Source organism: Toxotes jaculatrix, chromosome 7 (genome assembly GCF_017976425.1).
Source record: "Toxotes jaculatrix isolate fToxJac2 chromosome 7, fToxJac2.pri, whole genome shotgun sequence".
Taxonomy (NCBI): domain Eukaryota; kingdom Metazoa; phylum Chordata; class Actinopteri; family Toxotidae; genus Toxotes; species Toxotes jaculatrix.
Genome location: NC_054400.1, coordinates 26,711,409 through 26,727,491, shown reverse-complemented (window position 1 = coordinate 26,727,491; position 16,083 = coordinate 26,711,409). Strand labels below are relative to the sequence as shown.

The 16,083-nt window shown below is 39.6% G+C and overlaps 1 protein-coding gene across 1 annotated transcript in view; it reads left to right on the top strand.

Moving 5' to 3' along the window:
- The window catches only part of LOC121184953 (collagen alpha-1(III) chain-like), a 52,021-nt gene extending 41,227 nt beyond the window's left edge, over nucleotides 1-10,794 (top strand). Inside the window, exons 42-61 of the mRNA XM_041042886.1 lie at nucleotides 146-199; nucleotides 1,512-1,619; nucleotides 1,980-2,033; nucleotides 2,373-2,426; nucleotides 3,394-3,447; nucleotides 3,541-3,594; nucleotides 3,915-4,019; nucleotides 4,186-4,239; nucleotides 4,623-4,676; nucleotides 6,913-6,966; nucleotides 7,079-7,132; nucleotides 7,787-7,840; nucleotides 7,947-7,964; nucleotides 8,047-8,100; nucleotides 8,245-8,307; nucleotides 9,024-9,189; nucleotides 9,350-9,456; nucleotides 9,923-10,003; nucleotides 10,109-10,294; nucleotides 10,636-10,794. Of these exons, the coding sequence (XP_040898820.1) occupies nucleotides 146-199; nucleotides 1,512-1,619; nucleotides 1,980-2,033; nucleotides 2,373-2,426; nucleotides 3,394-3,447; nucleotides 3,541-3,594; nucleotides 3,915-4,019; nucleotides 4,186-4,239; nucleotides 4,623-4,676; nucleotides 6,913-6,966; nucleotides 7,079-7,132; nucleotides 7,787-7,840; nucleotides 7,947-7,964; nucleotides 8,047-8,100; nucleotides 8,245-8,307; nucleotides 9,024-9,189; nucleotides 9,350-9,456; nucleotides 9,923-10,003; nucleotides 10,109-10,294; nucleotides 10,636-10,794 (1,587 nt within the window). The remainder of the gene's footprint in view (nucleotides 1-145; nucleotides 200-1,511; nucleotides 1,620-1,979; nucleotides 2,034-2,372; nucleotides 2,427-3,393; nucleotides 3,448-3,540; nucleotides 3,595-3,914; nucleotides 4,020-4,185; nucleotides 4,240-4,622; nucleotides 4,677-6,912; nucleotides 6,967-7,078; nucleotides 7,133-7,786; nucleotides 7,841-7,946; nucleotides 7,965-8,046; nucleotides 8,101-8,244; nucleotides 8,308-9,023; nucleotides 9,190-9,349; nucleotides 9,457-9,922; nucleotides 10,004-10,108; nucleotides 10,295-10,635) is intronic.
- Nucleotides 10,795-16,083: the final 5,289 nt, after the last annotated feature.

Here is a 16,083-nt window from a genome sequence, read left to right as displayed (position 1 = left end):
TGATCACTCTGCAGCTATCACAGTACCATATAATGTCATATACTCATTCCCAATATAGTGTTTTGTGGTATAGTATAATAATGAGGAACCTTGCTTCACATTTCTCTGTAATATTGGTAAATAAGATCGTGCTTGTCGTGTTTAGGGTCCTCCAGGACCAGCTGGTGAAGAAGGGATTCCTGGAACAAAGGGTGACCAGGTCTGTGACACTGTTACTGAATAAAACACACATTTTAAAAATATGATTATGTATTAATGATATTAATGTTTTATTAGAGATTAACCTGATAAAAGACTGAAAGCAGTGTTTCACTGCCCTCTTGAGTTGAATGTTTCATATGCTGATGCGTCTGTAACCACACTAGAACATACAGACCATACAATGGTCTGTATGTTCACATCAACTGCACTTTCATCTTTGTCTGACACATGGATAGGCAAGATGGAGCAAAAACAATGGAGACTGATAGCAAAGGGTTTTGCAGATGGCAGCTTTCAGTTGGTCAGTTTGGTCAATTAAAGCATTTTAAAGTATTTTCTATGTTAACTTCTTCTGGGTGCACAGTTCAAAGCCTTTTTTCAGTACAAAGAACGGTTTATATAAGAACACATCTATCTGAATAAGTAAATCCATTCTTAAAATAGGCAGAGACAACAAAAATCAGCAAATTTCTCTACAGTTGCAATTGTTATTTAGCACAGGCATGGAGTACAGCCAACTGTTGCAACTGTAACCACATCCAGCAGCACTGGAGCCACTGTGATAGCTTTCCACAGTTGTAAAATCCTGTGTGTGAGTATTGTAAACCAGTGTGTACTGCTGTGGCATCTGATAAGACTTTAAACATGGACTTCCTGGATTATATTTCATGTCTCACACCAGTGCAGGATTTTTGATTGCAGGGCTGTATGGGTGAATCTTTCAGTTGACAAACAGACATTCAAACTAGAAACAAAACAGTTGTATAAAGGCTGGATTATGGGGTCTCAGACTTAGTGAAGTCAGTTTTTATATAGCTCCAGCCCATAACCAAAATTATCTCAGGGTACTCTTCATGTAGAGCAGGTCTAGACTGTGCTCTTTATAATATTATTTACAGAGATCCAACATTACCCCTTGAGCAAGTACTTACCTAGTTCTAAAGATGTGTTGGAAAGTATTGATTATAAGTTGTACTGATTATAGTTGTTCCAAATTGCTTCACTGAAAGGCAAAGTAAAAAGGAAGGAAATAAAATAGTTAACATAAGTATTTACTTTAATATTTAACCCCCCTCGCACCACTGGCCAGTCACTGTGTGAAGTAGTTGTAAATGTCAGAAAGGTGTGGGGGGAGAGGGTTTCCAATGCTGACCATCCAACATGCAGTTTGGAGGGAATATAAATCCTGCTTGAGTCTATGAAGGCAGAAAAGTAATAAAATATATTCAGCAGCAGATTAAATAAGTCAGATACTCACAGAGGACAATGTCTGATAATTGTCAAACGTTGTACTATCCTGATAATAACAGGGAGCTCCGGGCCCCCAGGGACCACCAGGGCCCAAGAGACCAAAGGGCGAGCCAGGACCTCAGGGCTCCCAGGGGCTGCAGGGTGAACCTGGCCCGCAAGGCAAAGAGGTTAGCTGTGTTGTTGCTGTTCTATGCAACTTTTCTTTTTCTAGAGCTGCAACGAATGATTATTATAGTAACTGATTAATGTGTCTATTATTTTCTCTGTCAATTTGATCTAAAGCTCATTAGAAAACATCACAATATCTTACAGCCCAGTGGGACTTCATCAGATGTCTTCTCTGAACAGCAGCCTAAAACCCCCAAATATTGAATCTAGTATTATGTAAGACCAAGGCTATCACATTTTTGTTTGAAATATGATTATATATTATCAGAATAGTTCATGATGAATTCCCTGTTAGCTACTGATTGTTGTGCTCGGAGTCCTGTTGGTTCTTTGCCTAATTTTTTTTTTTCTTTGTGCAGGGAGATGTTGGAGGCCCTGGTGTTCCTGGGGATCCAGGTGCCAAAGGAGCAAAGGTTATTTCCACCTCACAGTTGTATGGTTTCTGTACTGCTGTATCTGGAAGGCCCAACATCCAAGGGGTGTAAATACTTTTTACACTCAGAGTACTGCTCAAGTCAGTTAATCATGGAGTGTTTTTCACAGGGATATATGGGGAATCCAGGCCCGTTGGGATCAGAGGGGCCTCCAGGAGTCCCAGGCACACAGGGGCCGAGAGGGTCAAAAGGAGAAAAGGGTTATGCAGGCATAATGGTAACTAAATGAGCCTCAGTACTTTTTTATTCATCAGTCTATCAGCCTGTATCATCATCTGTTTATCTGCTGCCCTCATCACCATGGATTTCTCTTTTCAGGGTCAAGGCGGTCTGAGGGGGGAGGTTGGACCATCAGGCTTCTTAGGGCTACAGGTAAGTTTCCGCCTGCCCCCGAGAAAGTAACTTCATCTCTAAATTAACTCTGATACTTTACTTGCTGTTTTAGTTTTGTGTTTATCTCATTTTCAAAATAAATATAAATTGCTGTTTACTATTCTATTTTTTAATCTTTATTTAACTTTATGGCGCCTCTCACTTGGTGAGGGAGAAACAGTATTTCCATTTGTCTGTATGTCCTGCACATATAGTGAATCTTTTGACTCTTTTGCAGAAACTGCTGTTAACTGGTAACTGCTGTGAATATGCATCTGTTTTCAGGGTTTTCCAGGTATTTTTGGGATTCCAGGGCCTCGTGGGCTTCCAGGACAAAAGGTCAATAATCTCACAGTGTACTGCTTTATGTAAAGCTTTATGTTTAAAAAGAAAAAAATCATACTCAAGACCAGTGTGGTGTTTTATAGGATAGGGTTTGATTTATATATAATAGAGACATTACATAAATACATTGAGAGAATTGCAGGTTACTATAATCATTCCTCTGCGTATTGGCCACGAACCCACTCCTTCCTAACATGACATTTCAGTGTTCTGCTGATGCTTATGAGGCTTCAACAGTGTGAGTTAGCCAGATAAAGTGGGTGTTTTTGTCTTGTGTAGTTTTATTGCTGGTGTTTTTTTCCCCAGCAACAAGTTCTTCCCCTCAGCAGGGGAAACTCAAGGAGGAGGAGAAGTTTATATTAAAAATACTAACTTTGGAATACGATGACTTGATTTGTGTCTCTCAGACTGCTGAAACCTCACATTAACAGTATTTTTGCACAGAGCTGTGGTTGTTGTCGCCTGCAGTCAATCTTACAGCGGAGTCAGATTAGCAGGGCATCGTTTCCCGGCCAGTACGTAGAGAGGGAGTGATCACAGTGACCAACTATTCTTTAAGTGTACATGCAGTATGGGCGTGTGAGTGTTACTTTTTGTTAAACTGAACATGTTCTGTCTACAGGGAGACACAGGTCCTGCTGGTTTGACAGGGGAGCCAGGAACTCCAGGTCCTAAGGTACGGATCAGTCCTGCTGAATAGTCACAGCTGTGAAACTACAGCCTGTGTGTTACCAGAGTTACCTTCACTCTGTGGTCTGTCTATCTGCAGGGGGTGGCAGGAAGTCCAGGTGTGAAAGGTGACATGGGAAAGCCTGGTCCACTGGTACGTGGATGAAGTACATGACAGTATAGTGCTTCTAATGAGACATGTCCCATATTTACTTTTAATTTTCCAACTGCTGTTTCACAAAATCAATGTTGACACTGACAATAATAGCTTATTTACCATTTTCTTCACTTCATTTTTAATTTTTCCAATACTCATTATGTCTGGGTGAAATTTTCCTATCAACAAAGAAGTGAACCTGAACCGCCAAAAGATCAACTCAGCTGACTTTTCCCTTCTTAAAGGATTTACACTCCACTTTACCAAATCATAACCCATGACAGCTGATGTTGACAGGTGATATTTTTGTGCCTCAGGGTCCTGCAGGAGTCACAGGAAGTTCAGGTGGTCCTGGTCCAAAGGGCTTTCCTGGACCTGAAGGGTTGAGAGGAGAACCTGGACAGAAAGGGGGACCTGGAGAGGTGATGAGAATCCCAACTGTTTACACTTTACTGAGGTTTTAGCTCTGTGCACAGAAGTTAAATTTACTGAGTGCTGGTTAGAAAAAAAACAATCATATGAAATGATTTCTTCATTTTATGCAGCCCAGATGATGATGATGATGATGGATCACCTTACTGTTTGCAGGGTCCTGATGGCCTGCCAGGAAATAAAGGACCTCCAGGACTACCAGGACCAGAGGTAAGAGCAGGACCCCCCCAGCTGGAGGGGCATCCTAACAGATGAGGAGCTTCCAGACAATGCTGCACTGAGACATGGATGTTTAGGCAGTGAAGGGATGATTTGCAAATATTAGATAATGGAAAACATTGGAAGGCTGCATGATGCCAGTGTCATCTAAAGGTACAGTTGGTGAAAGCATTAACTATTCTATTACTGGATAAATATTTAGTTTGAAACTAAATTGAATTGAATTAATGAAAGATGCTTTCTGACACACTTCGGCTTCATGCAACCTACCTAGATTTGCTCTACGCAAATCTATTCTTCTTGACAGTTCTTTCCATACGTGATGTAGTGTTAAAATAAAAAAGGCCCCAACAAATAACCTGTTCACTTTCCAGGGTATTGAGGGTGAGATGGGTCTTCAGGGCTCTATTGGCCCTCCAGGACCTCAGGTCAGTGCTGCATCCACACACACACTCACACACACTTACACACATCACATGGGCATGTACTTTATTCTGAATGTTCTTACTATGGGATTCAGCATCTTCATCTGTGTTGCCTTCAGGGACCAAAAGGTAGACCTGGGCTGGCAGGAAGAAAAGGACAAAAAGGTCAAAAGGTCAGCTCAAATCCACTGTCTGGATACATGTACACTTTTGTACATTGATGTTATGCAATTTATTTATTTATTTATTACATAAACCAATTCCATCTAAAACAGGTAAAATCATAGATATATAGAATAACACCAGCCCTTTGCTAAAAACATTAGAAACTCTCAGAAAACCCTGTATTATGATGCTGTTATGACTATGTAGTGTAAAAAAAAAAATGGCTTGAATTTCAGGGAGATGATGGCCAAAGTGGACGTCCAGGGAAGGACGGACGCACTGGGAAGAGGGTATGATGAGAGACTTGATGTCCAACATGAATGTGAACTTGAATTCACATTCTAAACTCTAATGTTTTTCCTTTTAAAGGGGAAAAGAGGGAGAGCTGGAAATAGAGGCATAAGAGGAAGGAAAGGAGAGAAGGTCAGTTGTGGCTGTTGATCCGGACAGTCTGAATGAGCTGTTACCTGCATAAATTTTAACTTGGACTTTAAAGCTTTTGTTTTCAACTCATAAAACAACGTTAAGTCAGTCGGCATTTGAATCTATCTCTGGTTCCTCAGGGGAAGACGGGAGATTTGGGACCATTTGGACTTCCAGGACGACATGGTACATATGTAAGTTGTTTTTAGCTCCATCCAGTTTTTTGGAACTACTGTGTTGTGCATCGTTTTTGATTCCATTTGATCATCAGACAGTTGATCACCTCATCCTCACAATCCCCTCCTCAGATAATCTGGTTGGACAGCCTCAGTGTGAATGTCTTGCTGTGTCTTTGTCATCTTGTGTTTGTCATCCCATCGCTTAACTTTCATCCTGTCTTCTAAATTCTTTCCAAAAAGGGTGAAGCTGGTCTTCGAGGGGTGAGAGGTGAAATGGGCACACCAGGTTTAAAGGTAGGTCTTTAGACTAGATTTTACTCTTTACTTATTCACAACTTTATTTATTTTAATAGTCTGTTCAGCGACCGTGCTAATTCAGTGCAGCAGAGAACACAGTTAATAACCCAATCTCCACATACTCTGCTGGTCAAAAGGTTTTGAAACACCCACATTTGTTATTGAAATTTCATCAACTTTATGTCTCAAAAGCTGGAAAAGCTTGTGATTTTCATAGAAAACAGGCCTTTTTCATGGTGCCAGTGTTCCTGCAGCAGTGGAAGTAAATCAAGCCTTGAAATTTAATACAAACAATTCCTACAGGTGAGCCACCTTCTGCTTATGACTTCCAAACCCTCTGTCTGTACAAAGGCAGCGATGGAACAAACATTTGTTGTTCTGCAGCAGTGATGGGATGGAATTTCTGAACAATGTTTGAGTGATCAGCTGCTGGATGAGTCAGACTTTTAGATTAAATTTAGATTTGAAGATTCCATGATTTTTTTTTAAATCTCCAATTGTTAATTTGCTTTAATTTCACTGAGACTTTGAATTATGTTAAGTTAAATAACAGATGGATAAATGGAGGTGTTCTACAACCTATGACCAGTAGTGTATATGATTATGCACTGTTTGTGAAGTCCATTCTTTTCACTCTGTTAAAGAAAATGCAGACCAGCTGAAGGAGTGTCTCTGGTCCATTCCTGCCTGGTATTAACATGTGATCTGTATCTTGACACATAATATAAATAGCATCTGTGCATTTATACCTTGTATTATTTTGTGTCCTTATTATATGAGACTGGGATCAGATCTCAAAAATTATGGAGATGGAGCAGGCAGATTTCTAACAAATATGCAGTTCCAGCTTAAAGAAAGTAACGCCCTGAATGGGCTTCATTCATTTTAAATACTTTTTGGTGAGGGAACGATTTGCTATCCACTGTACTGCTTGTACTTGTGCCAGGCAACTTAATCTTGCAGGAGGAGGTGGAAGTAATTTTATTTTTCTGAAGGAAGTGGTCACACAGCGCAGATTGCATTTAGAAATGTGAGATTAAATTAGCAGAGCTGTTTCAGTGGTCCCTGAGTTCCCCATGAAGCCAAAATGAGTAGAATTACATCTAACTATATTATATTACTTAACTATACTATATTTGTTTAAGACAATACCTTCTGTATTTCCCACTATGCAGGGAGAGCCTGGAGATGCAGGACCACATGGCCCTCCTGGTCGTGAAGGGTTAAAGGTGAGCCGATGTATCAGTGCAGTGTTCCATGTAAGCTTTCTCAAACAATACACAGCTACCTGATGCTCTCATTATATATTGTTATGTACAGTATATCGTATTGATGTTTCAGGGAATGCAGGGCTCCACTGGAGAGCCAGGAAGAGCTGGTCAGAAGGGAGAGCAGGTGAAATAACACTGTGCTCACATCATATACATCACATCGAACACAAGCCCTTTAAACATTCTAATTACACAGACCACAGTACACAATCAGCTGTGAGACACTATTAGACTGATTTTGATCACAGCTCTTCAGTATAACACCACACTAAATGCTGTTTTGGAGGTGTAGGTGGTTATTTATCATGTAGTGTTGAAATCCAACCATGTAAGCATACTGCATACTGGATCAGGGATCACAAAGTCCTCAAAAAGAGTAAGAAATACTTTGGTGCCATGTCAGTGTATTGCAACTCTTTATGACCCCATTTACTACAGCTAACACATAATTCTATACGTTACATTATGTGCATGAATGGTGACCATTAACAGCCATTGGTTTCCATTCATTTTATTCCAGCATGAAAAACAAAATTTCTAAATGGTAGATTCATGCTTTGTGGTCCACATCAAAAACCATTTTCCTTTCTTGGATGTTAGCCAGACTGACCAGACTTAATTCACAAAATCAGCTACATAATTCTTTTCATGCATAATCTGTGTGCCGTTCTTCAAGTTGCTTAAAAAATCCAGGCTAACATGTTGTTAGGTGTGTGTCATTCCTTTCTGTTCTTAACTGTGCTCTAATAATCATACAGTGGTACTGACTGTGTCCTAGGGAAATATCGGCCTACCAGGTAGACGAGGTTCTCCGGGCCTGCCTGGGCTGCCTGTAAGTCATCTCACTGATTTATATTGTGGCCACAATAACTGCTCTGATGCTGGAAATAACTCTCCTTCCTCTCTTAACATCTGCTCATCTGCTTTTCTGTTTTCAGGGTTTGTTTGGGCAGAAGGTGGGTAAAACCGAAAACCAGACTGATAAACAATCTGATGAAAAATATAGGTTTCTAATTAGATGTTATTTTTGATCACCAGGGCCTGAAAGGATTTGCTGGACCACCAGGCCCTGTTGGGGAGAAAGGCTTACCTGTGAGTATGTGTGTAAGCTGTGCACAGTACAGCGCAGTGGACAAGGGAATAATGCAGTTTGACCAAACTTGTTAAAGAAATGTGACACCGCACCTGCTGACAAACATGGACATCTGTAATCACTAGTCTCATTCTATTTGATAGGGTCCACCTGGCTTACCTGGACCCCCAGGGACCTCCCTGAACCTCACTCTGACTCAACTAAAGGTAAGCATGGTAACAGGATGTCTGAGAGGCAGCGTGTGTCCGTGTTCACATGATGGCCTCTTTGTCTGTCCTGACAGACCTAATACTTTATGAAATTGCATTACATATGTCGTTCTATAAAATACTATAATTCAGCTTATATTATTGTTGTATTTAATATTAAATACTTCATCATAGTATTGTTTTCTCTCTATTTTCTGTGTATATATTTCGTAGTATTGTATAACTGCATATTGTTTTGTGCATGTGTATTATTTACTGTTCATTTAGTGTTTATACTCATACCTGTGTTTATATAAAATATTGTAACTGCCAGTTGCAATTGTTTTTTTTCTTTCACACAGTATATATATATCACAGTATTAGCACAATTCACTTCTATATTCTGTTCTATTGTAATACATATTTTATTTTTGTTTCTTTTCTTTTTGTTTCTTTAAGGGTTTGTTTGTTTTTGCCTGTTTCTTGTGCTGATGTTATTGGTCACATGTTAGGGATTAATAAAGCCTTATCATATTGTATCCTATATAACTAGGGAATGAAATGCTGCAGTTCATGAGCTTTATTCTTTTTTCAGATGCTGAACTTGTTTATTGCATTTATGCTGATGTCTTTAACTGAACTACATCATAGTGTAAATCAAGACGTTTCCCCATTAAATTCATCCAGGCATGTTGTATATCCCTTTTTAATTGGCTTTTTAATTATTGTCTCAGGAGCTCATGTACATGTCAGACAAGCCCAACTCCGTCCTGGTGCAGGCTCTGTTGGACTCCCTTCAGAGAGACCTTCGCTGGTACGTCAACCCACCAGATGGCAGCAAACAACACCCAGCTACTACGTGTCTGGAGCTGTGGCTCGCTCACCCCAACTTCACTAACGGTGAGACTGACACAGGATCTTTCAGTGATGGGGAAAACATAAACTGTTGCTGTTAGTCATCAGGTTGTGTAAATGTATTGTAAAAATGCAGAGGAGCATGTCAACAGACTGTTTATTTGTACTGTGTTGAACATTAAATGTAAAATACACCTTTTTTCAGGGATGTATTACATTGATCCTAACCAGGGCAGCCCAGCTGATGCTTTTCAAGTGTACTGTGACTTCACAGCAGAACCAAAGACCTGCCTGTCTCCACTGCAGCCTCAGGTATCAACAGCACAACATGCCTTAAAGCGTAACTTTCATCATCTGAGTAAATCTGAAAATAGTTTCCTTTCTGGGTCAGTGTTGACACCTATCCTGTCCTCCTGTCGTCCTCCACTGTTCTCACGTCCTCTCTTACAGATAGACTCTGATATTTTGGGAAATACTCTAGTTTGCTGTCTTGTAAAGACCTGCTCTATATGAAAAGTGCCCAGAGATAACTTGTGTTAAGACTTGGTGCTATATATATATATAAATAAAACTGACTTGACTTGACCTTCCAGGAGCTGGATAAGATGATTGATGTCATTGATCATGGACGTGCTCTGCTTAGCACCTACAGCAGGAGAAAACAGCACAAGACTCAGTCAAAAGAGGAAAAATGCATCTTCCAAAAAGTCCAACACGTGTCCTTTATTATTTGATAAACACATCACGTTACTGCATTAACATGAACGACTGACCACAGGTTCCAATAAAAGCTTGGCTGAAGGATTCTGGCACGAATATGTCGTTTCACTGGTTGAGCACGGTGGAAAAAGGCTTCCAGGTGAGTCCCTGATCCAGATATTGCTTTTTTCTTTGGTCTGCAATGGATTTCCACTTATTGTTTCTTTCCTTCTCTAAATCACATCACCTACCCCCGTACCACCAGTTTGAGTATCCAGGTGGAACAGATGTGGTGCAGATGAGGTTTCTGCGACTGAACAGCAGATTCTCCACTCAGACCATCACATACTCCTGCCAGCCAGGATATAGACAGAGCCGCAGAGAGAGGGAAGTCAAGTTCCTGGCTGACACTCGGAGGCAGAGTTACCTGGCGGCGCTGCAAGACTGTGTGGTAAATAACCCTGATGATGATGATGGAGGTTCATAAATCCAAGAAAACAGGGTCTCACTGAGCAGTGAGGACATTTTAATCCCTGTTCTGTTCTATGGAGCTACAGAACAGGTCAGGGGATCACCACAGTCAATAGGATTCTTTGTCTGTGGGAACCATGAATGTTTGTTTGTTTCAGAGGGTAATCAGGGATCACCAAAGTCTGTAGGATAAATAAATGTCTGTATCTTAATCCAGTCACTAGACTGACAAACCCATCACACACACACAGACAAAGAAACAGAAGATAATTTGACTTGTTGTTTTCCAAGTATTTTTAAAAATTGTTTCCTCTTTCACAGATGTCGGAGAAGCTGGAGTCAGGAGAACAGAAATCATCAGTTTTTCAGTTTGAAAGTGAAGATCTCCAGCTGCTGCCTCTCAGGGACCTGGCAGTGTTCGGAAACAACCAACTAACCTGGGAGTTTGGCTTCACCATAGGACCAGCATGCTTCAGCTAGGGACGCCCTGTCTCTGAGCCTGATTGCAGCTACAGAGATCTGAACAGGCAAACTGTGTATTTTTGCCACTTTATTTTTTTTTTACTGTCTTTTATAGCTTGACGTCGTTTTTAAGTTGGCATTGCTATCTAGTTCGAAGTTGTCCAACTTTTTTGCAAGTTATGTTAAAACCAGCCAATTTATTTTGGATGTCTTGAACTGTCTTGTTGTTCTCGGTGTAAATTCTGGGTCAAAATGACCAAGGACAATTTCTTTGAAAATAAGAAAACACTGAGGACAGAAGACACAAAGTGAGCTGAGGATCCTCCTGGAGAAACTTATTCTCTCCCTCTCTGAAGGTTTCCTCTGGACACTGACTGTGTGGCTTGCTCACGTTTTAGACCAGGGATATTTTGAAACTGAATTTCTGGATATTAACTATATTTTTTACATTTTGTTTGTGTGTGTTTGGGTTTTTGAAACATGCTTATTTATGTACATGCTTGACATTCATTTAGTCGTTTTAATTTTGATTCAGGTACATTTTAACTTGATCATTGTGTTCAAGTGACAACATATAGGTGGTGCTGGAAGCTTTGATGCTAACTCATGAGTCATGCAACAAAGGTAGTATGATTACCTCTTCTACTCCGGTCTCTCCATTTCTCTCTGTTCCTTCAAAGGTCAGCAGTGCCAGGTGGTTTGCAATTTGTCTGACAGGTGACGGCACAAATTCCCATGTAAAGCTGAAGTATATGCATAAGCACCACATGAATTGACTTTGCCTTGGCATTGAAAATAATCTCTTTTGATCTGAAGTTTTGCTTTTATAAATGCAGGTATGACTGAGCCCTGAACTCTGATTCACAGAGGGATGATAGCTGTATAACTGAGGTACCTCTACCTCATTACTATTTCTTGGAATCCCACAAAGAATTGGATTAATGTCACTCCATTCATGAGTGCTGATGATGGCTTTGACTTTCATTGAATATCATTGAAAACAAGACCACAATCATTCAAGATAATTTCATCCAGTATTAGTAAATCTGTGGCGGCATGGTGGTGCAGTGATTAGCACTGTCGCCTCACAGCAAGACGGTTCCGGTCTGGGCTCTTCTGTGCAGAGTTTGCATGTTCTCCCTGTGCCTGTGTGGACTGTCCGTTCATACAGCTAGGATTGCGTCTGGAAGGGCATCAGGCGTGAGTTGCTATGGCAACCCCCTGACAGGGAACAGCCAAAAGTGGGGGGGGGGGGGGGGGGGAATTTACTAAATCTGTGCTGGTATTTTTTTTTAAATACCTGGACATTAGTCTAACCAGGGAAGAGTGCACCAGCCAGGTGCCTTTGTGACTGACAGTGTGCAGGATTCTTTGGTTCCTTTTCACTCACAATATTTTGATCCTATGGACCCATTTATAGTGGATGAGAACTTTGCCCATATTGTCACCTACAGTATGTTAAGTGTAACTGTTGTAAATACATTATTTGGCTGTTGTAGATATTTTTTGGATTTGTATTTGACATTGCATGTGGTCCAGGTATTATTAATTCTTCAGTCATCTCTGTGCATCTCCATCTTTTGTTTTCTCCTGTTGAGTTTCTAATTGGTTTTAATGTTAATTTATATTATGTTTATTTCAGGTTATTTGATTCTCAGTGTCTCTCAACATTTCACTGCTGCTGCATAGAAATTAAAAGCTACATTCATATATTTTTCAGCCATTTGCGGCTGTAAGAAAAACTGAACATGCAACAGTAACATTAATGCTTCATAAAGTTGTTATGGTGAAGTTAACAGTTGCCTTTTGGAGCAGTAGCATTTATTTGGATTGGTGTTTGTGTCCACCTGTTGAATATCAGTCAAATATTCACTTGCATTTTAGCTCTGTTTTGATCTCAACCAACTCCTGAGAAGAATATTTGGCTCTTTAATTGCTAGATTTTCCACTGTGTTCACTGTGTGTTTACTTTACTGTGTTTACTGGTGAAAGCTTCTGGCCCTAAATATGCCAATGGCCAAGGAACCAGACATAAATTGAGCCATAAGAAACAAACATGTGGACCAAGTATTTGCCAATTTTGCTATATGGGTGACCAAACCAGGGGCTTCTCACACTGTGCTAGTGTCAGTGGCTAATGACCAATAATGAGTGCTGTTTTGCCTTACACTACTTGAGTGTTTCAGCCAGCATGCTAATTGTATCTCTTACAGGTATACTGAACTGGTACAGTAAACAGGTACAAATTTCAATGCCTGACTATTAATTGAATTAACCTTATGGCAGATCAACAGGTGTGCATATTGTGTGTCACTGTGTGTGCCTGTTATTGTATACATAAAAATTAAAAATGTACCACTTCAGTATTGAAGTGGAATTGACTTCATTGGGATAGTGGGAAAAGCAGCGCACATACGGATTCTTCTTTAAATTGATCAGTGTTGGTATTAATAGTCATGTTAGTTCAAATGGTAATAGTATCTGTAATAATATTAAGGAATTTATCAAATAATATCTAATCCTGCACCATATAATGTATTCCAACAAACTAGCCTGAAAAAATACTAACATTTATATGCTATATTGTGTCTAACTTAATGCTAGTGTATTCAACACTAGAGCCATCACTTTGGTTCACATGCATGATTGTCATCTCAATCACGTCCCCTTCAGGGATTTTTTTTTTTCTTTTTTAATTTAAACAAATAACATAGGTGTGAATCGGTACACTGACTACTGATGGGAGTCCGTGTGTCTTTTGGTATTTGAATTTTCCCTCAAACGCTGATATTAAAATTTAAAAAAGAGCGCTTATTTGCTTTTTGTTTTAAAATACAAAAAAACAAACAAAATTGAAATACGAGGCATTCTATTTTTTGTGGGTCTGAAGTGAGTCCTCGAAATTTAAAAATGACTTAGATTTTCTTCCTCTATTTAACGCAACAAAATACAAAAAAACGCAGAGGCAGAAACGAGAAAAGACGTGTGTGTCACCTGTGGCCTTCCCATCGCAATTACTCAGCAAAATCTCCAGTTATATTTTCACTCCACACATACACACAGAGTGAGCTCTCAGTAGGAAGAGCTCACTTGATTTCTCTTTTATTAGTGTTTAAGGTTCATGAGGCATGTCTTATTGTTTCAGTTCATGCAGAGTAAAAGTGTCAAATCCATTCAACAGTCCTCACTGGGAAATGTGTCTGCAAAACAGTTAAGAAATATCAAAAGAGGCAACACAACAGAGTTTATTTGGACTTACACACATAATAAAGAGTAAAAAACAAAAGCTCATTAAAAGACATCAAACATAGGTGACAAGAAGGGCCAACAAGCTACGGACACAGAAAGTGACCCTGCCCAACAGAATGTAACTGACATAAGATAAGATAAGATAAGATAAGATAAGATAAGATAAGATAAGATAAGATAAGATAAGATAAGATAGCACTTTATTGATCCCACAGCAGGGAAATCCACTTATTAGGCAGCTCACAAGCAAAAACATGAGACAAGAAAAGGATGAAGTGCAGAAGTGTGCATGTGATTCAAGTATAAGGAACAATGTGCAAAAAATAGTATTTACAATCTAAAGAAAAAAGAAAGTAAAGTTACAAAAAAACAGTACACAAAATACAAAAACAGTAAAAACTAGTAAAAACTGGCAATATACAAATTTACATGATGGTGGAGGGGTGAAGAGTAGGATCTTGTGGGAGAGAGAAAATAAATAAATGAATGAATGAAAAAACAAAATGATGGAGTCTACACTGTGTGCCAAATTATTATGTAAGTGATCTTTTCTTGAAAATGTGGACGGCTGCTGTTCAGAAACAAATGGTGCTTTAGTATGATGTATCTAAGGCCCTGAGCTTTAACAAAACCCTTTTTGTTGGAATCTCCAAAGCTTTCTCACATCATTTATCACAGGCCACATGTATATAAGTGTGGTGGAAAAATACTTTCTTCCTGATGAGAAGTCAAATAAAATTCTTTAGACAGTCATTGTCTGTCACATTAAAGTATTAACAAACTTATATGATCAGTGACTACATTCCTATAGGTTTAAGTAGACACATCATTAGCTGATATATGGGAAAATATGCATTTAGCTGTTTTTGTAGGACACAGACGTCCTTAGGTTGATAGCAAGCTGGAGGAAAATACAAGAAGTCAAAACCTAAACATCAACATCATCATCATCATAAAGAGGAAGAATCCAATCAGTAAACAAATCAGCAGACCAGTCTCAGCCAGAGAGGCCATCTGGTGTGTGACTGACCTGTCAATAGACCTTACACTGAGACTTCTAATGCAGGGAATAATACAACATCCAATCAGACTGAACACGCATGCACCAACAAGGATACCAGTGATTCCTCGCAGTAGCGATGAATGGGCATAAAATTACATCTGTAGCACGACGAGGTTCATACCTCAGCGATGGCTTTCACCACCTCCACCTCCAAATGCGTGTCGGGCCGTCCCATTAAACTGCAGCCATTTTCGGCACAAACTTTTCTGATATTTCTTGCAGAAAATCCTCTTCTGCCGCCGCTTTCTTGTGAAATTCGCGCAGAGGTTTCTGCAGAGGAAAGGCCTTGTTTAGCCATGGCTAAAATAATGTGGCTGTAAGGTTCCAGGGACATTTTGGTTGGCGCGCCGCTCTGACAGGAACTAGGCTATCTTCTTCTTCTTCCTGGCTGCTGGATTCCACCGTTCGCCCAAACGCGAGGTTATTATAAATAAAGAACAGTAGGTGGCGACAATCCTGCAGCCGGTAGCAGCAGCAGGTCTCCATTACATAAAAGAAGAAGAAGAAAACAATGATAACATCCGGTCTGTGGACACGAGAAAACCTTTTTTTTTTTTGTTTTTGAAAACGAAAATCAAAGAAGCACTCTTTTTTAAAATTTTTTTTATATCAGCGTTTGAAGAAAAATTCAAATACCAAAAGATACACGGACTCCGATCAGTAGTCAGTGTATTTATGAGTTCTTACCAGGGAGGGGGTCAGGGCTAGGGGCACACATGATAGTATACTATACTATATATACTATCAAAACAAAAATCAAACAGACAACAAACAACGCCCCCCCCCCCACACACACACACACAAAAACAGCACTTTAAACAGCAGCACACTGATTCGTCTTATAATTGTAGTCTTTACGAATTTGAAGAAATTGAATCTGAAGTTTCAAGTAACAGTGTAATAAAAATAATTGAAAAAAATACCGGTAGTTTCAGAATGACAAAAACACAAAGAGTGTTTTGAATTAATTTATTTGGGAATATTATCGTTCAGGG